General features: G+C 39.0%; 1 protein-coding gene across 3 annotated transcripts; it reads left to right on the forward strand.

Moving 5' to 3' along the window:
- The first annotated feature begins 246 nt into the window (after positions 1 to 246).
- Positions 247 to 19,836, forward strand: sh3bp2 (SH3-domain binding protein 2). 3 transcript variants are annotated; one of them, XM_063480876.1, is made up of 13 exons: positions 247 to 506; positions 13,035 to 13,174; positions 13,310 to 13,412; positions 14,527 to 14,644; positions 14,853 to 14,920; positions 15,368 to 15,453; positions 15,549 to 15,626; positions 15,731 to 16,424; positions 16,614 to 16,719; positions 17,293 to 17,348; positions 17,626 to 17,701; positions 18,102 to 18,161; positions 18,277 to 19,836. In XM_063480876.1, the coding sequence occupies exons 1-13, from the start codon at positions 403 to 405 to the stop codon at positions 18,403 to 18,405; spliced, it is 1,818 nt and encodes a 605-aa protein (XP_063336946.1). In that variant the 5' UTR covers positions 247 to 402; the 3' UTR covers positions 18,406 to 19,836. The 3 variants fall into 3 exon arrangements, with proteins under 3 accessions (XP_063336946.1, XP_063336944.1, XP_063336945.1); XM_063480874.1 differs by having other exon boundaries at positions 16,611 to 16,719; positions 18,277 to 19,835; XM_063480875.1 differs by lacking the exon at positions 247 to 506 and adding an exon at positions 11,672 to 11,775 and having other exon boundaries at positions 16,611 to 16,719; positions 18,277 to 19,835.
- Positions 19,837 to 25,185: the final 5,349 nt, after the last annotated feature.

Here is a 25,185-nt window from a genome sequence, read left to right on the forward strand (position 1 = left end):
AACCTATCGCATGCTGTCTTTGAGGAAGCAGGAAGGAACATGCTGAAAGCAGTCAGCCAATGAGGTGCCAGAGCTAAAGGAGGAGCCCCCCTCAGGAAACGCTTGGTGGAGTATCAGGGGTTCAGATCATCAACTGACTTCCTAATCGACACAGCTGATTGTTCTCTCTGCTCATCTATCCATTTATTTCATTATTTTTTGTTTTTTCTTTCTTCGTTAACACCTTTCTACAGCTCCAGTTCCATTCATCTGCATTCTGTTTTCATGCTTCCACCCATAACAGCTTTTATGATTTTGAATCTTTGACTCGATTCTTTCTACCTTGAGTCCATTCAACCGTATATCCGTCTCTCCACGTGGGTTGAAAATTATGGTGGTATATTATCCTGTACTGCCACTGTCATGTCCGCCGACATGTCTGCTCCTTCGGTAAAGAAGAAGAAGTCGTTTGCACGGAGCTCCAAACCAAGCACCAGGATGTGTATTCGGGAACAAAGGGACATCATGTAAGTTCAGACATTATCCTCACTGCTGGGTCTGACACAGCTTTTCTGGTATCTTTATTTTTTCACTCTTTTTGGACGTGTCACTGAACACGTCCTCACCAGCCTGAGTTTGGTGATCAGCTCTGAGACTCGTTTGAGGTAGTGACTATCTCATTAGTTGGTTTTTGTGTTTATCAAGTGGCAGATATCGGGTATTTAGTGGTTCTTTTGAATGATCTTGAGTATCATCGTTGGTCTCAAGTGTGCAAAGCCACGCAAGTAAGAGTGAGGTTTGTACCATCTTTACTGGCTGCTGTTTGATCTGGTTGTTACAATAATCTAACTAATGGAATTTGAACTTGCATTCTCTGCTGCCTGAAATGTGTAAACAGCAAATTTAAGATTTCCTAAGTGAAGTGCAACATTTCATACTAAAGTACTGAGAAAAGTTAAAATCTTGTTTAGAAGTCAGAAAGTCAAAAGCAAACATCTACATTTTTCACACTGCATTTGAAACAGATGAATTTTACTACTTTTCAATAACACGGACATTAACTTGGCTTATTTCGAGCGATATTTATGAGGGAGTGAAAGTACTACGTATTGCACTTTTAGCACTCCCTGTCCCTGTGCAGTCAAAAAAAAGAACAGCATGGCAAGAGGATCAAGTTTTAATTAATAAATAAAACAATCAGGAAGAAAAAAAAATAGCACTGATGTAATATTTTTTCCAGTAAAGCAAAAAGGAAAGATGTGAGAGAGCGTATGTTTGTACTCAGGAGCATACCCAGTGAGACTAGATATGATGTAACCAAGTTACAAAATACCATGACAGTACACAGCACATTAGGTCATGTCTTATTTTAGAACACGCTGAGCTTTAGTAGGTATTTTTCACGTACGTGAACCTGTCCAGGATGTAAACAGCAATAAAAAAAACCACTTCCAAGTTCCAAAAAACTGACTCACATTATTTACAGATAGATGCTAATTCAAGGTCCACAGTGAGTGACATTATTTGATGAGTGATATATTAATGTATGAAAGCATTTTACCTGCTTCTCTGTTAGTGAGTTTTGTAAGGAGATTAGGGAGAGCAAGTTCTTCATTTTCGTAATTTCACTTCTTGGAGACCTGAGCAGTTATTTTTGCATCTGAGATGTCTAGAGGTTGAACATTGCAAAACAAGCAAAAAATGCAGTTATCTGTTTTTGGTGTTTTAAAATTCACAAAACCTCAAAGACACATGTTTTTTTTGGGGGGGGGGGGGGGGGGGGGGGTTAAAGCTGTCGTATCTTATAAGCTTATCCAACTCGCTCTTGTCTCTGAGGTAATCAGGCGAGGCTCATTTATGCATAATCTGTCTTTTGATGCACCTGGTTATAGCAATAGTGAGGCAGGTGTGTCACTCCCAACTTAGCATTTTTAACATGCAACCTGGGTGCATTTTCCTCAAAAGTGAGGTTTCTTCTAAGGCTAGCTGAGTACTTTTTTTGTGAAAGTAACCATCCTGACTAAAACTACAACAGCAGGACATGGACATCTGCACCCACCATATCTCCAGCCTTCTAACACGAGCTTCGCAGGAAATGAAACTGTTTTCGCTCTGCGGCCGGCATAGCCGTGGCTCCAACGCCAAAGGAAACTTTATTCGTAACAGGGGGGACATAGGAACATTTGATAAACCAACATTACCGTAAAACTATAAGAAACGAAAAACAGTTCAGTACCCCAGAGCTAAAGTTAACTACAATGTACACAAGTACACAACGTTTCCAAAACACATGTTCTCATTCAGGACAGACAGAAAACATCTGTGAGACCAACAGAAATGATTCTGAAGGGAACGTGTTTCAATTTAAGGTTACCAGCAGAGCTTGATTTGGTTTCCAAACACAGATGGTGGTGCAAAAAAGCAAAAAAATAATCTGCACTATAATAAGTATAACTTGCTTCAGTGCGTTATCAGGATTAGGAATTCAAGATTTGTGACTCTTTGTTGACATTATGCAAGCATAATGACATTAAGACAAAACTTCCTCTCAAATAACTTAACTTAAATAACCAATAAATATCCTAACGTAATTATAAATACAAGATGCAATATATATTATTAATGTATTACATGTATGACAGGCACTCATTCAAAAGGAGAGATCGATATTAAACCTCTTGTTCGCAAAGGTTAAAACGTCACCAAAATTCCAGTATAAGATGATTAAGAATTAAAATTAAATTATTGCGAACTGTGAATTATGCAAAGCTACTTTAATAGAGTCCAAGAGTATGAAAACGGAGCTAGAAATTCTGGTATCGTTATCATAAAATTTAGTATATAACAAAAATACAACATAGACAGCTGGGAATACTTTGTTGACAGAGGACTGATTTACATAACATTATGCAGGAGCAACCAGTAACAGGGCTGAGCTACTGTAAAAGTTCTCAGTCATAACAAACACAAGTCATCAGTTATAAATCACACCTAGTTTGTTTGTGAGAGTGTAAACTGTAAGAGAATGCATAAGAGATGAAGAGAAAGAGGAGGGTGCAGACACCCTGAGGTGAGGCTGAAAGCACGTAGGTGTGAGGCTTTAAAATGAAACTTTCGTGCCAACTTTCTTCAAAAACCAAAGTCAAAGCAGGAATGTTGTTGTTGCACATTGAGAAAGGGACAGAGGAAGAACGAAGCATGCAAAGTGTAATGTAAGTACTCGTATTTCCTGAGTATTTGCATCCAAAAAATAGCCTGAATTCGTTACAAAAAACAGGGCTAGCTGTAATCTGTTGCTTTCACCTCTAAAAACAGGCGAGCGATACTTTGCCAATGGCTCATGTTTGCTTTTAAAAAAGAATTTTATATGGTAAATTAAACCAAGTCTGTTAGCTTTGGTGATTTGATTCCTCAGAGAAAAATCCACTTTATTTGTCAGTGGAGATAAGCTTCCATGACGGTCATCAACTGTGACCTCAGTACTTCCTCAGTAAGGTTTGTGTTAGAAAGAGAGAGAACGAGGAGACGTTTACGGGAAATGAGTTCTCATTTTTCGACCCCTGCGTCGTGGGGGGAGGGTGGGCATGCAGTCAGACAGCAGAATCTCAGTCCTATCTCTCTTCCTACCTTTCAATCAGTGTACCTTTCTCTTGACCGCTTTTTCTCTTTCTTGCTAAATTACAGTTTGTAATTTGTTACAAACGACTACTGTAGGATTTTTACCCTTTGAATCTTTCCAACTGAAGACTTAGACTTGTGTGCATCAGTCTGAGAGGAATCCTTCCTGCAGCCGTTACAGAAGTGTGACGATGGTGTAGTTCCTGTTGAGTGGCACTGCCATATTTGGACACAGGAAGGAATGATGCAGGTAGAGAAAGAGGACCTGCTTTTTACTATTTCAGCTTTCTATGAGCCCATCGCTGCAGGTGTGTGTGTGGAGAGCAAAAGACTTGTTTGTGTTTCTCTTCTGCTTTTCCAATTTTCCATGTTAATAAGAAACCAAACAGTCCTACACACCGGTGGTCATTTGTTCTCCGAATTCATTTTACATTAAAAACCGAGGAGATGATACTGGAAACGCCAGACATTTCCACAAGCTACAGTGCCAAAATTATACACAAAGTATTGCTTCTTGAAAGCTAAAGCTGTTCTAATTCTTAAACACATAAATCCAACTAGTTTTAATAGTTAACCTGCAGGTACAGGTCTCACACTATAGAGCACTGTAGAGCTTATTATATCAACGTCTTGACAGCAGGAAGACCAGTTGCTGTGTTTCTTGTGTTTGGCTGATGATGACAATTACATTAAGCTGACCCATGCAGATACACAGAAACCATGATTCAGGTTAAATACATTAAGCTCTAAGTAAATTCAGGAGGAAAAAGCAGCCTTATAACAATACACAGAACTAGTAGCCCACGACCAGACTACCAGGCTTCTTCTGTAACTGAGCCACCCTTGGCAGTCTTTAACAAAACAGCATGATATTTACAGCGCTACCTACAACAGGTCAGACTAGAGAGACTGAGAAAAGACCCTGGTGAGTTACCACTTCCAGAATGAAGAGAAAGTAAAAGATATATATAGTAGCATTGTTGCAACAGCAATGAATGTTCTACCTCAGTTTCATCTCATTCACAATAGAGTAAAAATAAGGTAGAAACCTGCTCGCAGCAACTAAAATTCAGTGGTTGTGCAGCAACTCCATCGAATGCTCTTGCAGTTTGTGTCCGACTGAAAGAAGTTGTGCCAACCACTTTTGATCACAAGGTGATTGCACAGATCATCAACCGGCAACCTGTCTCCAAATAATCGTTTTTTCACTAACTGCACTGAAAACACTCATCTGCCAAGCGTCTCTTTGCAGTAGCGTAGGACTGGACTCTATTGGCTGCCAGCTGGTTGTATTCTGGTTCTGGTCTTGCAGTTAAATTGCCATTCTGCAGCAACAAGGTCACTATTTTTGGAGGAATTTCTGAATATCTGTTTAAAATTCTGGACTCTGAATGTAGTTAGTTAATTTGAATTTCTGTGTATGGAGATATGCAACAAATACAGTATGCACTTTTCTCCAATTCATGACTATTAATTGCTATGTTGTCACAAACAGACTGTATGTAGTTGCTAACTTGACCCCATTCACTTCTAAACTAATAGCAGAGTGATAGCTGACTCAGTCTTATTGTTGTTTTATTACCATGTTGAGACAACAAAGTCACTTGATGGGGGTGGTTGAAGACCCAGCCCATCTCTTTAAATCAACCATTTCAAAATATAATTGCACACTTTTGCAATAATTTTGACTGTACCCAATCTACAGCAGCTCTTTCCCCTGTTAACATTAGTAGACATATCAGCTGAGCAGCTAAAGATCTTAATGACTGGTTCTTTAATCCATTTTTAACTTCTTTATTGTCTTTAAACTGTACATACATTGGCTAACTTAATGATTGTAGTTTTTTTCTTAAAATGAAAGGCACTTAGAATCGGTAGTTGCTCAGCGTCTGGGCCACAAGCCTGATGAAAGATCACACATACCAAAAAGAAGAAACCCATCTTTTATTGAAGTTACAGATGTATCCAGATTAGGGCTGGTTAGGGCTATTTCCTGGAAGTAACACATGATGGTGTTTATAAAACGTATTCTCAACTCTAAGAAGGTATCCGTGGGAAAAAGCAGCAAGCAAATTTATAAGATCTGTGCCATTAACACTTTAGCTGTGTGAATCATTATCACCTGGACAGCTTCACAGAAGTGAGTAAAAGAACACTGATGACTTGAGATAAACCCAAAGTTTCTATTCATGTGTTCACACCTGCGTATCACAGTCACAATGAAAAAAAAAGTGAAGCTGAACTAATGGAGGAACCATTGTGGTCGGTCGTAAGGGAGGTCGGGAACAGGAAGTGCACTGCAGACATGAAACACAGCACAATGACACTGTTTCCTGGATGGGACAATCTGCATCGGCTGCAGCTGTGTCAGTGGTTACCTGTGACCTTTGAGTCAGCCTGAGGTTGTGAGCAGTGAGGGTCTTTGTTATCTGGTCTAAGCACGAAGCATGCACTTTGCGTGGACATTGGTTAGCGGCGTGCTTTTTTTGTTGTAGACACCTGACAGCTGCCGAGATCTATACGTAGACAGTGATGGACTTGTGTGTGCGTCTGTGCACATCTTAGTTTGATCTGTGGTCTGTGAATAAAATGATAGCTCACAACAAAAGAACGCAACAGGAAAACTACACAAACCTCTCCTCTAGTTGATTTTTAGTTTTGATAGCAGTTGTGTGTGCAGCTCACAAATCCAACTCCTGACATCATTGTGACCATGACACCATCTGTCCACTACAGCTCTAGTGGACATGATGTATCAAACAAAGAAAATTACCTGGACTTTTCCAGTTAATTGTATTTTGTTGTATTGTATGCTCCAGTTACAGTCTTTCCAGGATAGGCAGGCCAATCAACATCCCATTGGGATGCCCAGGTAATTTTCAACATCCCATTGGGATGTTGCTATAAAAGGTGGATTTAGCTGCATTCTTTCCAAAGACCAGCAGGGGGCGACTCCTCTGGTTGTGTAAACAATTGTGGTTGTATAGAAGTCTATGAGAGAACAACAATTTTTCTCATCTGATCTATGACTGTCAACTACTGATAGGTTTACGGCTTCTGTAGAGAGTTAAATTTCTAATTTATTACTAGGGCTGCCACGATTAGTCGACTAGTCACGATTACGTCGACTATCAAAATCGTCGACGACTAATTTAATAGTCGACGTGTCGTTTGAAGCTTTGTAAGATCCCAAAAGACGCAGGAATAAGTAGTAGGATTTAAGAGTGTAATAACAGACTAAAACAGAAGATGGCAGCACTGCATGTACAAGGATGCCAGCTGCCGTTAAATCCCGAAGAAGAAGAAGCTGTGTCCCAGAATTCATAGCGCGGCCCAGCGCAGCCCTGCTCAGTGTCCAACAATGGCGGCAGCTACTTGGTTTTAATATTACTCTTATTATTCTTTCTGGGTCACAAAATAAACGTTTAACATATTTTCAGGCGAGAATGTAGCTGTGTAAACCTCAAATATCTGCTTGATTTATCAAGACACCACATATTTTCAAAAGCGCTCCGACGTTTTCGGAGTCGTCTGTTACCCACCAGCTCGATAGCTAGCCGGGGTTCAAGGCTCACTAGAGCCGGTGAGAACACCGGACTCCTGGCAAATCGTTTTCAAACCCACCGCCGTCTTTCACTACTCGGGTTAAACATGATATATAAGTCACTTAGATAACTTAAAAATGTTATTGTTTGGCTTTTTTCAGTATTTTATTTGTTCCTGAGTAAATCGGTTTGGCTGAGATTAAAGTTATAGTTTTTACACAGCTGAATAAACGTCAAGCAGACAACTGATTATCAGAAGTGCGAGATGCTCAAGAATATACTCCGGTGTCCTGTTATATTTTAGATAGCAAGGAGCAGACGGCTGAGTTTATTAAACTTCACCTAAACAATCTGCAGATTTCATAAAAATTTAATAAACTATCATCTTGTCTTTATTTTTAGTTAGCACATACCTTAAACACTTAAAGCTGTAAGCTAATGATAGTTATATAAGAGCAGATGCATGCATCTGATTAGTCGACTAATCGCAAAAATAATCGGTGACTAGTCGACTATCAAAATAATCGTTTGTGGCAGCCTTATTTATTACTATATCATGCTACATTTTGAAATATGGTCGCCATTACAGTCAAACAGATAATAAACAGGATATAATTACTCATATGATACTGATATGTTGCTACTATCTGCATGTGCAGTGTATCTAGGAATGGCTTTTTTGGATATCTTTATATAAGAAGCCTTGCAACACATCAGAAATGTGATTATCATTTTCAATCAAGTTAAACTACTGATTAAAGTCCCACAAGATTAACATTGTGCATTACATTCGTGGAACTTAGAGGTGTTTCTATCATGGCTGGGGTCCGGTGTACAAAAAAACACAGAAACCCAATGAAAACATTAGAGAGGGGAAGTATTCCTTCTCAGGTTTAATTTAAGGCTTTTCACATCCACGCTGGTGGATGCACGAGGCTTTTCAATCATGGAGTACTTTCGGTAGTAAAGGTTTTCTTCCCCTGAGCTGTGCCTTAAAGGTCCCATAATATGAGGATAAGTTAGGTTGAGCACAGAAAGCTACTTCAATAAAAAGATCATTAAGAATGTTAAAGTCTCTGCATTTGTTTTAATTTATATTGTATCACTATAAGTTACAACTTTAACCCATTTAATTTGAAATCTAATGTCCTCCAGTGGAACATACTGTGCTGTATTCTGTTAATTAGAAAGAGTTTGCTTGTATTCCTTTGCAACAGCATTGTTCTATGAGATCACACAAGCAGTTCCTAGGACTTGAATCATCGGGGGATTTCCATTCGAAAACTGAACTAGTTTCAATTTCAATTTGAAAATGAGCAGTCAGCCTGCTGACATGAGTCCACACATTACACCATGCAGCCTATAGTGTCTTCATGCCCTCTTCTGAGTTTCTTCAGCTTGCTGGAGAGCGTATCTGAGATGAGGACACGTTGTGTACGACTTGAATCGTTGGCCCAGCGTCTCATAATTGGCTTTGTCTTTTTCCTGCAGTAGTTTTTTCACAGTCATCTTCTCGGGAAGATAAATTTAGATGCTAGGTGAGCGATAGCTGGATTCTATTTACTTTTTCACGATGTCTGCTGATTTCTACTCTGATTAATTTGCAGGCATTGAACTAAACTTTGACTTCCATCTCAGGTGAAGAGCAAATAGGCACTGGCACACAGTTTAAATGTGGAAGATAATTTTAAACTACCGCTCGGGGCAGACATTGTGTTTGTGTCCAGAGAGGAAATGTGTTTGAATGTGTCTGGTATGTGGGCTGTGTGTCTCTTCCTGAGAAACAGCAGTTCTCTGATTAGCATCTCTTCAGGAACTTTAAAAAAGCAGTAGGTGAGGTGAGTGGGTTTGAAGCTAAATCACACTGCCTTTTTTTTGTTCTTTCAGGATGAATCCACGGCAAACCCGGTTGTATTTGGCAGAAGGTTTTTTTTTAAAAAAAAATTTTAATGGGGGTTTTTCTGGTCACCGTATTTTGGTCATGCAAGAACCACATGATGGGAGAAGCAAATGTGATATCAGCATCCAGAAAGCCTGTCAGCGTGCTGATGGGGAAACTGTGTTTCATTGTTTTACTTGTTAGGAAGTGATCTAATGCGACACCACTGTGACACAGGGGAAATTCTTTTTTATTTATTTGGACAGGATTTCCTTTCCATGCCATCTCTGCTCTGCTATATTTAAAGAATGTCTTCATTTGGATGTGATATTAAATATGATTTTTGAGACCAAAGTTGAATTATTAGGCTAAGTTGAAGCAGCCAAGTCAAGATGTGCTGATGTGGGCCACATTTGGGCCAAATATTCAGTGCTACCTGTGGGATTGTTTGGCTAACTGTGTGCAAACTGGGCTACAGTGATGATCGGGTAGCTTAGGTAACTTAAGTTTAGGTAACATACAAAGCTTATGGATGTTTGGATGCATGTATGTTTTGGTTTCTTTTTTAAATACAGTTTGACGGCCATGCAGATTATGAGAGTTGAACAAAAGACACAACAAAACATGAGCTGACCAGTGGGGGTTTGGGGGGGTTCGCTAATTCCCACAAATTCCCACTACTACTTTTGACTCTGATCTTTCTCCTCTGTCAGTGGAAAAAGAATTAACACATTTCCCAGAAAACATAAAGGTGCTGAGTACGCAGTCGTCTTGTTTCAGTTCTGTCGTGAGGATGAGAACTTCATGAAATCCTTATCGGACGATAAGCGGCAGCTGACCTCACTCGGGCTGAGATGAGATGAAGTGCAGAATGTCTGGCGTGCCTGTTCGTTTGTGTCTGTGCTGAGGTCTGTATCAGATAGTTATCAGTAAACATTACATGGGCCCAGGCACAAAACGAACCACAAGATAGCTTTGGTATGTCTTTTTGAAGTTCTCCCCCCACACACACACACAGATATGAAGCAGGGCAGACTGAGGTCATAAACAGGCTGAAGCTTCACCCTGTGATGTGTTTGAGGCCTGCATGTGTTATCAGCTAACAGGTTTAACTCCTTCCATCTGTCCGTGCAAATACATTTTGTTCTAGTTCTCAAAGTAGGCTGCTTTGGTTGAATTATGACCAGGGTGTGGTGATGTGGAGCGGATCTGCCAGACCGGGGGAGCTGCTGCCAGTCCAGGCAGACTTTCCCCTAACCACAGCTTCTTCAGTCTAAACTGTTGCAATATTTCTATTCCTCATCTTCATTATCAAGAAATATTGTTTAATTATGTTCGATCATATTCTAACGATTCAAAATATTCAGAGCAGAATAAATAAATTTCCTCTTAATCTCTTTGGTATCTAAGAGACTGAGGCTGATTTTAAATGATTCAGTTACCTGGTCACTAAAACATCTAACAGAGGAGGAGCTCTTATGCACACCCTAAATGGTGCTAGAGATTAGAGCAAATAGTTCACTACATGAGCTGGCATGCTAATCGCTAGCAAGTGTGACATATGTAAACATGCTAGCTGTGGTTAGTTGATTCTGACACGACCTACTTCTGTTTTTGTGCTCACTCTTTTGAGTGCAGTCAAACTAACAAGTGTAAGTGCATACAATATCCTATGATAAACCATGCTGTTGTGTTAGTGTTACCCAACACTTGCTAGTTGGCTAACAGCAGGTTAGCCAACTATCAAACAGTATGCTTGAATCAACAGTATGCTTCAAACAATGTCTTGGAAACCACATTGTCACTGGTTGAGTCAAAGGGGCCCACGTTCCTGCAACAATTTTTTTTTTTTTGTCTAAAAACAGACCTTCAGAAATAAGCAGAGCTTTAAGTCTCAGGCTCTTTTTTAATTTTTATCTCCTGCATATAATTAAATTTTACTCTAAAGTGTGGGGTGTTTATCCTCATTCATTCATCATCGCCTCACCTAGTTTATTTGAAATACTCTGATGTCTAAAGCATAACACAAAAACTGACTTTGGCATGAGTCATTTTCAAGGTGGCTTTTTTTAAAGCAGCCCTGCCAGGATCTGCTCTTCAACATCAGTAAATGAATGCATGCCCATTTAATTCTCAAGGTCTTTTTATCTCAGGGAAAGGGGGTGGATTTTGGCACCAACTAAATCCTCCTAAATACTTCGTTCCTTAACTTCTTTCCAACTCAGGCTAGCAGATGCTGGTGATAAACTGCAAGTTACACATAAACACTTTAGATCATGAAGGAATGTTTATTTTCACTACCCCCACCACCCTGTCTCTTTCTATCACACCCACATTTGTAGTTTTTTTACATTACATCTTGAAGACTCAAAAAAGGACACAGGATGTTATGCTTTTCCTGTGTGAAGTAAATATGTGCCTTTGCCAATGCAAAAATTCAAGGTTCCAGTTACGTAGGTCCACCACCTTAGTCTGAGTGTCTTTATGAGTGAGACAGATAGATATCAGCAGAGGCCGTCAGAGAGAGCTGCGGCGAAAAGCAGAAAATAAGACAGACTTAAAAGTTGGATGGCTAAATCACCCTCGGTTTGGATTTGATGGGACAGTAAATGCCACAGAGGACAGAAACAAAAGGTTTCTTGTTTCTATTATGGATATCCTGCCAGCGTTAGCTTCTACTATGTTAGCTTCCACAGTCAGCATACTGAGGGAGAACGCTGCCATTCAGATCTTCACCAAGAAGCTCAACAGGAGGTAGGCAACACCTGCATCAGGTGTAAGAGCAGGATTTTGCAGAAGAAAAGTTTTTGAAATTGACGAAAAGATGTTTCATTCTTTTAGTGATCTTTGTCCAGTTGTGGTGAGCTACCCAAGCCAAGCAGGATTTCCTGAGCAGCACAGTGGACACAGCAAGGCTATAACTCTCCATCTGCTAGTCCACTGGGATGTGTCCCATTAGCAGTATAGAGTTTCATAGCACATGATATGTTATCTTAGTTGAGCCTTCATTTCTGACAGTGTCACAATTTGTTTGTCTTTAGTTTGTGACTTTTGATTCACAACTAATGATTAGAGATTCCTATCCACACCAGACGAGTAGCCGAGCATTACTCATGTTACTACGGAATTTATGACTCAGTAATAAATGTAATTTAATTTTGATTAACAGAAAAAGAGCGAAATAGTCATTTTCTTTTACTCACTCCCTGTCATGACTGCTTATCCAGCAGTCATTAACTAACCGATTTTTAATTCTACAAAATAAATGCTGTTTTTTTATTGATGATATAAATCATGAAATAATAAATGTTCCTTGTGGGAACAGCTGTTGAGAAATGGTTCTGCTCAGGACTAGTTATTTGGTTTAGGTGTTTCCAGGTCAGCTTATCTGTGGGCAAGACACTGAACCCCGAGTTTCCCCTGCCTGCATGAATGTTGGAAAGCACTTAGGCTTGGATAAAAGCTCAGTATGAATGTGTGACTGTGTGAATGAGACTTGTAGTAGAAGCTGCTTTGAGTGCTCAGCTGAGTAGAGAGGTGTTTTATGAGTACTAATCTGTTCATCATTTTATAATTCCACATCTATGAGCGTGCACAGCCCAAAAACAGGCTTCGCCGTTGGATGTTTTGAGTGGCCGGTCTTAAGTCTGGGGTGGTCTTATCGCCATCTCTGCTCCAAATATGTTTCAGGGTATGTGGGAGAACAAACAGGTCATTTTTTGTTTTGTTATGAACTGCTGAGTGCCTTCTAGTTTTCTGTGTGAGAGCTGATGTAGCTCAGAACGCCCTAAAGCTAAAGGGGATAGGAAGCAGGTTTGCTAGCAGAGAGGATGTGGTCCTTTCTAGAACAGCAGAAGTCGTGTGCTGACTCCCCAAAGCTTCTTGGTTTTTGTTTGTTAGCTTATTTATGCTGTCGTTCATTTCCTTATTCATTTCTGCGATCTTGTGCGACTAGAGAGATTACAGTTTCACCTGACTGACAGAAAAATATTCTGTCCTTTGCTCTGCCGTAGAACCATGTCATCTCCAGAGATGTGCTGGCCGGTGCCAATGCGAGCCATTGGGGCTCAGAACCTCCTCACCATGCCAGGAGGGGTAACCACTGCAGGATACCTCCACAAGAAGGGAGGCAGCCAATTCAGCCTAATGAAATGTGAGTTGAAATTTTTTTTTTTTTTTTTAAAAAGGCAGACATGAAAGAGCAATATCCACTTACATTCTCGTCATTGATACAGCACCTTTTACACCACCATGAAAACATTCTTAATGCATATTGCTTGCCTTACAGGGCCACTGAGGTACATCATCATCCACAAGGGCTGCGTGTACTACTTTAAGAGCAGTACCTCTGCTGCACCACAGGGGGCGTTTTCTCTCAATGGCTACAACAGGTCAGTAGAAGACATTTTCCTACATAAATAAACATACTAAACTGAGTGCTTCAGGCTCAAGGGTGAAGCCTGTGCCAACATCTAGATATTGTTGTGTGAAGATTAGGTGCACTTTGAGGTTAATGATTCTGACATGGGTGTCACTTCCTCCTGAGCCGCAGAAACCCACGTGTTTTTTTGACAATTGTGATTAGACTGTTACTCTCTCCTTTGGACCCATAATGTTTTGTGTGCATATTCGGGGCTTTATTATTCTGGGACTCAGCCCCAGCGACGCTCACATCCCACTGGTTTAATTTAAGCTTTATTACAGCATGACATCTATGTAAATGATAATTGTAGATAATAAGGTTTAATGCAGGAAAAGGTTAAGTGCTTGCTTTAAAAATGGGTCTTCAGTACCGAGTACACCTGAAGCTCCAGTAATGTTAGACCTGAGCTCAAGGGTATATAAAGGAGTGTTCTTAAAACTGAAAAGAACAAAAATATGTAGATAGCTGGCCAGGCTACCATCAAGAGAGAGAGAGTGAGAGGGAGGGAGTGCAGTAGGCAGCTGTCAGGGCACCTGAAAAACTCCCCAGGAAGCAACACTTAGCACATAACAGCTGCCCCACAAAAGAGGTTGCTCATTTTGAAACTTGCTCATAGTTTACTTTGTTAAAAAGTGTGGCAAACATCCCCATTAAAACATCGCCGTATTTAGATTCCCTCATGTTTGCTGCTTTGTGACATTTGATTGATGAAGGGATGGTGAAGAAGCTCAGGATGTTTCTTCAGGGCTTCCCCACGGAGAGAGATTGCCATCTTATTGCATTTCCTAGGCTGCACTGTATGTGTGAATGGGGCTTTAAGGAGGGAAGAAGGTTGTCTGATCCCAGCCTCAATCAATGCCAGTGATTCAGCAATAATTCAGACTAAAATTATTTACAACAAACTCCTTGATTTTTTTCACACTTCTGTATATTACATCCAAATAAGGTTGTAATTATATCAATTACAGGGGGCTAATTAGCAGCACCCAGTATTACTTTGTTGTTGTCATTGCACATTTCCCATGACATCAAATAATGTGGAGCACTAATATATCTTATCTTACATTTGTCCTCTTCTTCAGAGTGATGAGAGCAGCAGAGGAGACAACATCGAGCAATGTTTTTCCTTTCAAGATCGTCCACTTCAGTAAGAAACACAGGACGTGGTTCTTCTCAGCAGCCAGTGAGGATGAGAGGAGGGTAAGAGTACAAAAATTTGACCTCCCTGCCAAGCGGTTTATTGAGAACTTAGCATAACTTTAGAGCCTGAGAAGAATTTTTAGTCTTTGCCTTTGTCTCAACTATGGTATTATTTCAGTCTTTATGCTAAAATTGTTTGGGGTTTGTTTTAATTTAAATGCTGCAGTTTCACATAGTCACGTGTTGTATTTTGCTTGATGTCTTACAGAAATGGATGCGATACCTTCGGAGAGAAATAGACCACTATAACGACAGGAAAGAGGCCCACCTACCAAGGTAACTTCAGTGAACTCGGTCATATTTCACCACACTATAAAAATATAGATTATACATGTATTGTTGTAAGAAAACTACAGACATGGGACAAATAAAGTACTTAGTGCTGTGAAAACCCAAGTACAGCCTTACTGCTTCCATAGGAATTAAGAGGTAATAGCAGCCAGGTGTGGTCAATTAAATGCACAGTTAGCCAATCATCAGCAAGTGTGACCACCTCTATAAAAGCTGAAAGAAAAAAAAATAATGGAAAAACGTGTCTAAAAATAATTTTATACCATTTATGCTTCATTAGTCATCTACGTTTTTCAGTGTGACCTTTTGTACCTAATCTAGATTTTTCTTGCTCGCGTACTTTCATTGAAATCTCAGTGAGCCTACAGTCAATAAAATCAAATTTTTTGGCATATTATTTGTTAATTATGTCTCCATCTTTGTTTGTGACAGTGATTCAGATTCAGATGCAGACAGTTTCTATGGCACAATCGAGAGGCCGATGGATGTGAAACATCTTGTTGATACCACCGAAATTAGTAAGACAACAACAATGAATATCCATGGATAAGATATAAGCTTATATAGCATTTGTGCATTAATAAATTGTTGCACCTCTTCTTTCTATGTGAAGATTACAGTGATGACGATGATGATGACGATGAGGAGGACTATCTGAAGCCAGACAGTGAATGTTCGCCAACATCTTCAGGTGACCGCCTCAACCTCTTTCCCTGTACTTATGGCTCCTTAACACAAAGATCTTTACCTGAAACAGGAACCAATACTGACTCTCTCTATTCATTACCTCGTCAGGTCGACCCACAGGTCCACCGCCCTCTTACCCTCCTCCACCTGTGCCAGTGACATTCCCCCACCGTCAAGACTCCAGTCCAGGTTTCCAAAAAAGCCTCCCCCCTCCCATCCCATTACAACTGAAAACCCCTACCTCTCCGCTCCCCAGGAAACCTTCACCTTGTCCACCCACTCCTTGCGTAAAGAAGGAGTCTACCAAAGGCCCACCCCCACCTTTACCTTTTGCCCCTCACTTACAGAATTCTTTTTCTTCCACACCTCCACCTATTCCTCCCAATGCAAAGAAACCAGGCAGGTCAACCTCCGTGGGAGTAACAGCAAATGACAAAAGAGACTGGAGGCCTACGCCGTCTGTTTCAGTCCAGTCACCAGCTACTTTGCCCATCTGTGAAAAACTAGACAGGCTAATCGTAAATGGCCCGTGTCCCCCTCACTCTGGCGGGAGCCAGTCACTAGAAAACAACTACCGCCGTAATAAGCCGAACATGCCGGTTCCACCATGCCCAAACGCAAATGTATCTCTCAATCTAACGTCCTCCAGTCACCCACCACTGCCTGGTCACCCTTCACACTCCCCGCTACCTAAACCTGGACTACTCAATAAGCCATCTATACCCAAACCTCCTTTACCTTTAGTAGGAGTCAAACCATCAATGCCTCCACCCAAGCCCAAGTCGCCAGGAACACCCTTTCAGTAAGTCTGACTTAAACAGTGAAATTCAGGTTGATTTTTATGATCAAAAAATTAATTGAAAGGAAAACATCCACAACCATTTTAAAGCTGTCTTACTGACACTGTTTTATTGGTTCATGTATAAAATAGGTATGTAAAGACAACATAAAAGTTTCCCTGCATCACTAAGGCATGTTTTTTCACCAGAAGAACATCTCCAGAGGGCCAGAGCTTCCGTTCCATCAACAACGAAACTGCAGATTTCAGGAGGAAACGAGACTCGACCGCGTACGACTCTGACGAAGACTATGAGAATGTAAGAGAGACTGAAATGATGTGTCAGCGGATAAAAATGCTAAATTACTGTGGAAATACATGCTGCTTTAGATAACCCCTTGTATCATCATGACTGAGCCCAGGGAAATCCCTTTTGTTTTAAAAGTCATTTTATCTGGGCTGCATATTAGTCTTTATGAACTGCCTTGAAAATTCACTAAAGCAAACGAAAAAGAAACAAAAATCACAGCATCAGCTGATTCTGAGGCGCTCAGGTGGGAGGAAGTTATAATCCAATCATAATAATCTAATTTTCTGCTACAACAACAGTGTTTTATGCCAATTTTTCAAATCATGAAGTTGAAGCAATTAAATTTTTATTAAACACTGAAACAAGATATTGAAATTTGAGCCATGCTTTGTTACAGTCAGTGCCAGGCCTGACATGCTTATGATCTAAACTGTAGTATCTTTATGTGACCTGTGTAGTTATTATAACACACAATTTTGTTCTTTATGTTTCACTGCTGTATATCTGAGCAGAGATCTCAGCCTCGTGAGAGCCTAGTATCAGTAATGAATTGTGTTTAATCAGTTGTTTCTGTATCTGCAGGTCCAGCTGCCAGACTCTGTGTTCATTGATTCGAATGAAACCAGCTTCGTAGAAAAGTACGTATCTCACCTTTAGTTTTTACATTTAGAGCTGGAAGCTGAAACGGATCTTCAGTAAACTAAGCAGTGCTGCTTTTTGTTTTTTCTGCCCTCTAGTGGCAAAAAACTGCATTTCTTTCTGCTTGTGTTTTTCTTTCTATGAGCCTCACTTCAGTTTTAACTGAACTACTACTACTTATTTAAGTGCTAAATTTAAAGTGACTTTTAACATGGGGCATTTGCTTTATGTTTTCCTCTGATAGCTCATAACCGGTGATCATTTTTCTATTTGTAGGTTATTCAAAGAGAGTCCAACTCCTCCACATGATGGACTGTACGCCATTAGAAAATCAGGAACCAAAACAACAAAGGTAAAAAAAAAAAAAAAAAATAATAATAATAATAATAATAATAATAATAATAATAATAATAATAGTTTCCAGTCCAGCATAATGGAAATTTGTGTTACTGATAGATACTTAACATTAAGTAACTCTGAAGCACCAGCTCCTGAAAGCTAATGATTATGATTGCCATATATGAAATATTTTTCGTCATTCTGGGCTGAAAAATCTATCTCGCTGCCGTAAAAGGTTTAATAATAATTATAAACAGTAACAGTCAATATGATTTAATTAATAAATGTGTAAATTTTCAGAACACTTCATTTTTATTTTTTACTGTTTTTGGGTAGACGGTATTATTTCAATAATAATAAAAGAGCTTCTGATATCTAGGCCTAAATAAAATCATTTTTGGTGTGTTATCCAGGTGCTGGTGGTGTGGGACATCAGTATAGGCAAAGCCAGAAACTACAGACTGTTTGAAGAGGTAAGAAACCTGCTGCTCACTGTTGTATTTTAGCTGTATGGTATAAGTGCCTATTATGTTGTGTAAGTAAGTTACACATCAGACTAATAAAGCTTCCTGTTGGGTGTTTTGGCAGGATGACTGTATATTTCTGGAAGCTGATTTGACCTTCCCCAATCTGTCTACACTGATCGAACACTACTACTGCCACCCTCTTCCTCACCACGGCTCACTGTGTCTCCAGAAGCCCTACACAAAGACGTGAGCACTTTCACAGGCGGCTTACTGAACTGTAACTGAAACCAGAGGACACCAAAGCAGCTGAAATCAGTGCAGAAGACTCTGACGGTGCACTGGACTGCACCTTAAACATGGAGAAAACTATACAAACTAGACTCTCACCTTGACAAACCTACACTCAACGAGATATTTCCATCATGGCAAACTTTCTAAAAAAAATCTACCAAACTCTCTAAGGGATCAAACATCTTTAAAAGAAAATCAGAAATCTGCTGCAAATTCCTGATGTTTCATGTAAAGTGAGCAATGGCTGTGATGTGTTTTGGCCACAAAGGGGCGCTGTGACACCAAATGCTAGCATTAAAAAACATTGATGTTTCTGCGTTGGCCCAGCAATGGTCTAACAAACTGCCTGATTGTACTCTCCCTCATGCCCTGTGACAGCTGGGATAGGCTCCAGCACTCCGGCGCATAGATAAAGGGAAATGGATGGATGGTTTACAAGTTTTGAAAATAATATAAAGTATAGCTTTAATAATAATAAATAAATAATAAGCTTAAATGGAGGAGAGCGAGAAGAACTTTAATGATGCCAGCACAGTTGAATAGTGTTTAAAAAGTAATTAAGATAATTATTACATATAATTAATTAATAATTAATTAAGTTTAATTTTAAAAATACATTCTTATGATCCTCAGTGACCATCTGTGCTCCTCATACTAACCAGAACACATCATCAGATATACATTATTAGTATCGATCTCATAAGGATTAACATAGTTTAATTTTTGAGACTAAAACCGATGATGATGGAAACAATTCTTTAGATTTAAATGATATTCAGTCGTTCTTAAAGTTGGTCCAAAAGTAAACATCCAGTTCCTTTAATGCTGATAACTTGATTGGCTTGAATAGATTTCTGACTACCTGGAGGTAATAAGGTGTAAACGTGGATACTGGGACAGACTTGCTGTCCTTTATCTTCAAAACGACTCCAGTCTCTCCACTTTGTCCCAAATGTGTCGTCCCAACCAGATGCAGCTAACTGATGCTAAAGTGTCAAAATCATAGCAAACTATCAGCTTCATCTTTGTGCCATTTGCAGGCAAACTCTTTCCTCTGGGTGCAACGTCCAAAACTAGTAGCTGCGATGTATGCTTATCCATGAGAACTGAATTAACATTAGAAAATGTAGAACATTAGAGGAAGAAATGTTCTCTTTGTCAGGTTTATTCTTTCAGAAATGAACAACAGTGTCGTATGTTCTGACAGTTGATAAAAAAAAAAAACTCACTTATTTACAAAAACAAACTGATGTAATTGACTTTTTTTGTGTATTTGTGTGTTCTGTTTGTACAGCACTATAAAATGTTCCTCTATATTTATATGTAAATGTTATTCTAATTTGTAAAAAAAAAGTGTATCTAAACTGTAAATATTCTGGTTTTTTACTTAAATATATTATTAGAGATTATTATAAAAGAAAACTTGGAGTGTCTCGTTCATAACACACACCAACAGTGGTTAGATCCTGAATACATCACTAGTAGTTTATCGAGCTGTTCTCAAATACACTCACCTGCTTTATTAACTGAACTGTCTGATTCTCCCAACATGCCAAAGGTGCTCTACTGATCTGAGATCTGGTGACTGGGGAGGTCAACCTGATGTACTGGAACAATCCCAGTACATCAGCAGTTTCTCATTTTCTCAAACCAGTCAACCATGTCACATTTAAAGTCACTTAAATCTCCTCTCTTCCCCATTCTGATGCTCAGTGTGAACTTCAGCAGGTTGTCTTCCATTGGGTTGTTGCCATGTAACTGGCTTGAATGTATCTGTTTAGATCATATAGTTGCTTCAGGAAGCATTCAGACCCCTTTGTTAAGACTTTAAATCAACGGTGTCAAAGTCACTAGGTACAGCGTAATTTGATTGTTAGTCAGTATGAACCATTGCCTAATAACCTTTAAAAAGATACTGCCAAAACGTCCCCGTTTGTTTCACTGTAAAGATGTTTAACTACATACAAATCCCTGAGATGTCTTAAGAAAGTGAAGTGCAGTTTCAACAATATGTCTCATGTCTCTATGTTATACTGAAATGTTTCGTTAATCTAAAGCAGTGGTTCCCAAAGTGTGGCCTGGGGGCCCCGGGTGGACTACAAAGGTACTGCAGGTGGGCCTCAATAATAACAGCAATTCATTTATTTATATATAGAAAAAAAAGCGAATTAAAATGGTAACTGGAGTTGGTTAGTTTTTGATATTACTCATTTGTCTGGCCTAAATTTACTGCTCTGTATTGAAGTTTTTGTCTCAGTGACAGGTGGGTCACACATTGGCCTTAACACTTTGCATATGACTGGGTAGCACAAATAATCGATAACCAACAAACTGTGATTTTTATGGCTTTTAAATAAAGTTTTCAAGCACTCTTGACTTTGGAAAATGATCTAAAGAAACCTGCCAGCACAGCTATTTGGGCTTACATTTGACAATATTGTAAAATTGACCAAAATAAATAAATAAATAAATTGTTTTTCTGGACAGTTTTTACATTCTCCAAAGCAATCAGACAGGGTGGATTGAGCCATGGTTCCTCCATCCAGGCCTTATGTTTGACACCCCTGCCTTACATGGATAAAACAAGTATTGCTTATCTACACTGTAGATAAACAATACTAAACTTTCAAACAGAACTGTTTGAAAGTTTAAGAAAAAGCCAAAACTTAGATCTCTCATTCACAAAAGTACTCACATTCTTTGGGCAGCACATATAGCTTTTGGTCATCCTGACCACGTAAAGGTCTCACACACGTGGATTCAGGCAGTTTTTTTCATCCTTTTTCGCAGATCCTTTCAAGCTCCTTTAGATTGAATGGGAAGCCTCTTTGAACTGCTGTCTTCAGGCCTCACCACAGATATAATATGAGGTGTAAGGCTGGGCTTTTGCTGGATTTTTCAAGGGCAAGGAGTGACTTGTCTTGGCTGTATGCTTTGGTTTGTTTTCCTGAGACGTGAATCAGTCTTTATATATATATATATATATATATATATACATATACATTTTTGCACTGTTGAATGCAGTTTGCAGATGCTATTAGACTGCTATTCATTCTATAAATACAATTTATGAGAGTGTGTTTGTGTGTGACAATGCAGGATGAGTTGCAAATGACAAGCATTTAAGATGTAATGGTCATATTTTATTAGAATGCAGTCTTCTTAACTGTCTCTTTTTTCTCATATATTCTCATTTTATTAATCACAATAACCGTTATAAACTGTTAACTAACTGTTTTTTCTGTTTCCATTACATGTGGTAATCATTTGGGTTTAGTGGGGAAGCGTCTATCAGCTGGTACATCTCTTTTTTAATTACAAATTTCTTGTGAGATCCCCAATTAACTGACAAAAACACTGGAAAAACTCTCCTTAGAGAATCACCTTCTATCTCTTCACACACCTATCACAAGTTTGTCATCTTCAGTGTAGCTGCATTTCCCTTTATGTGAGGTACTTTTCGTCGTATACCACAAAACTTTGTGCAGCTTGTGACTTTGTGATGACTTGCAGATTTCCACCTTGGGTTTAGCACAGGCAACAACAAAAAAAACCCTGACATATTCATCTGCAGGTGACCCACGGTGACAGCCTTTCTTTACAGCCATTCAGCAAATGCAGACAAGCAAAGAAAAGTGAATACTCAAATTCACATAAATTCTCAGAACAATAAAAGGGCACTTCATTAAAGATAAAAAAGAAAGAAATCAGAGCAATTTAGCTCACAGGTGACGAGGGCAGGCTAGATAATCACAGAGGATGGAAACAAAACCACAAAGTAAAACCAAATTCAGGCACATGAAAAAAGTAATCTTACAACAACTGCAACCAAAAACCCCAAAAGCCATAAACATAAACATCAACACTAAACAAGTTGATAAGAAAGATAATGTTTATTCCTTTTATTTAAATGACTTCTGGATGCAACCCAGGTAGAGAAGATCTTCTTTTGACATAATCTTCTTACATGCTGCTCTGTGTACACTGCCAAACACAGTGACACAGCGTTCCTTTGGCTTCTTTGCATTAAGCACATATGCTTGGTATATTTTTATTATATGGCACAAGTTACAAATGTTACACGATACACATTAACCAATTATATTGTGTTAATCTGAGGCTTGTATTCACTTTCTGAGCCTGCACACCCCTCTGATTTCCAATCCTTTGTCGAGATTTTCAGTTTCCAGATCTTTGGTTTATATATTTAGCTTATAGTGATGAGATCAGTCATTACGGTGTGCCATTAGATCACAGCACAAACTCCCTCTCTCTTCTCTACCTCTTTTTCAGAAGGCTTGGTAGAGAAAATCTAAATCCTAAAGAGAGTCTGCAGCTTTTTGCTTTCTCACAGAGATAAAGACGCTCCCCCTTTGGTAACAAACATCTTCAGAAACCTGGCCCAGATCTGACCATGATTAAATATCTGCTTTCAGCCAGTGGTGAGCTCTCGCAGCTTCCTGGGGAGATGAGGATAAAGCTATTTGGTCTGAGGAAGCACTGATATCTGTAGGCTGTGTGTATCGCTCTGGTTAAGAAATGCAATTTCTCTGCTGGATTTGAACAAACAGAACAGGGTCATATTTTTTCCATGATGAGATTAAAATGTAAAAAATAAAAGCCTCCTGGACTCGGGTTTGAAAAGTGTGTGAAGCTGCCTGACTTCAGTGTTTTTACTTTTTTAAAAATTTCTTCTGTGTAACCAAAGCTGTTCTGTCACTTCACATTTCTCTTTGTGCTCCTGCTTTAACTCGCACTCCAGGAAAGCAGACGTATCCAAAAAAAGCCAAAAAAGCGACATAATCCAGAAAAATTCTAAGACTGAAACTGATGTACTAACGTTTTTAGATGTTAATTTATCAATAAAATGACTTAAATGAAAAAATCCAGTAATGTACTGTATAGATTCAGGTTGGGCAATTAATTTTGCCATGGGAAAACACGAGTATATTGCACTAAATCACAAAAACAGTCGCCCCTTTATACTGTAAGGTAAAAACCCTAAAACAAAAGAGGGAAAACTCCAAAAATAAAAGGTAAAAAATTTTGCGTAAGCACTTGGTGACAATGGGAAGGAAAAACGCAATTTGAACAGGAAGAAACCTCTGGCAGAACCAGGCTCTGAAAGAGTATGAGTTGACATTAGATAGCTCTTTGTAGCCCACATGTTGCTCAGGGAGTCTATATAAAATTCCTAATTTCTTTCCTGCTTTTTAATGCTCAAATGAAATAAATGACAAACTAAGCAACAGGGAATGATGCCCCACATGTGAGGAGTTTAGCCATAATTTGTCTTATGATCAAATTTGACAGCCTTCATCACTACCCTGCTAACACTTTACTGACCTTTACACACCAGATACAGTCATGGAAAAATGATGTGAACCCCTGCAGATTTTGTAATTTTGCCCACTAAGAAATGATCAGTCTATAATTTCAGTGGTAGGTTTATTTGAACAGTGAGAGACAGAACAATAACAAAAAAGTCCCCAAAAATGCATTTCAAAAAACATATATATGAATTTGCATTTTCATGAAGGAAATAAGTATTTGATCACCTATCAATCAGCAAGATTTCTGGCTTACAGTTAATGAGTTTAAAAGGCTCCTAATGTCAGCTCATTACCTGCTAATATTTTGTGCATTAAAAATATTTTTAGGACTTACCTACTTTTAACGCAGGCGTTCACACAAGCTGCATTATTTCACTGGGTAAATGTATTTTTTCAACTGAAGCTTGAGTTTTTGGATTTGGGTTTTGGAGGTGTGCATTAAAGATTTCGTGGACTGGGGCCTTACATGTTCCTGCAGACACCTCAGATGTTGTTGTCAGCAGGTTACATTATAAAACATATTTCTCCGGTAGAGAATCTGTATCACACTTACAGCACACTGAAAATAAAAAGAGTCATCCAACTCTCTATGGCATGACTTTCATTTTTTTGGAGAAAAAAATAATTCATCCTACTTTTAGGGAGCCTAGAAGTGCCTTTTAATATATACATCATCAAAGGGTATGCGTGTATGCATGGGCTAGTCTGCTTGTGTAATTGATTGTATATGTTTCTGTGTGTTTGATTATGTCTGACATTGATAACTGTTCTATGGGGAACAGATGCTGATGAATGTGAAACAGAGGACTTTTGAGTTTGGGGTCTTCTAGTCAGTCATGATCATCCAGTGAGACATTCAGGCACACAACAGTGACACTTAATTGACTCCTGACCTCCTACTGTAAGTGCTCCTCAAACATCATTTTGAGATCCACTCCTCCTCACTATCACTCTCACCAAGTTCACGTCCTCACTGTCAGATGAACATCCCCCTTTTTTCCTGCCATGAAAAGATTTTGTGTCCATACTCTGTAAGTTACATGTTCATGTTACTGCATGTTTTGAGTGCTAATATATTCCTGTTTCAGAAGAGTTAAGAAAACTCCTTTAACATTTTTGCCCTAGAAAATTGATCTTTTAGTAAGTTAATAAAGTCCAAATCTATCTTTAAATGTCAAATATACTTCTTTAGACATTCACGCACATGTGCATATTTATACTAATAAAGTTATTTCAATTTAAACCTACTCAGGTTTTGTGTTCAGGATCTGCCATGTTGATCTAGTCAGCTTAAAAGAGTCACCTTCATGACACTGAAACTTTCACTTTAAACTCAAATTAACGTACTAACTTATTAATCTCAAACCTTTCTGTGAAAAAAAAGGATAAAATGTGAACACCAACAA

Source organism: Pelmatolapia mariae, linkage group LG7 (assembly GCF_036321145.2).
Source record: "Pelmatolapia mariae isolate MD_Pm_ZW linkage group LG7, Pm_UMD_F_2, whole genome shotgun sequence".
In the NCBI taxonomy this organism is placed as follows: Eukaryota; Metazoa; Chordata; class Actinopteri; order Cichliformes; family Cichlidae; genus Pelmatolapia; species Pelmatolapia mariae.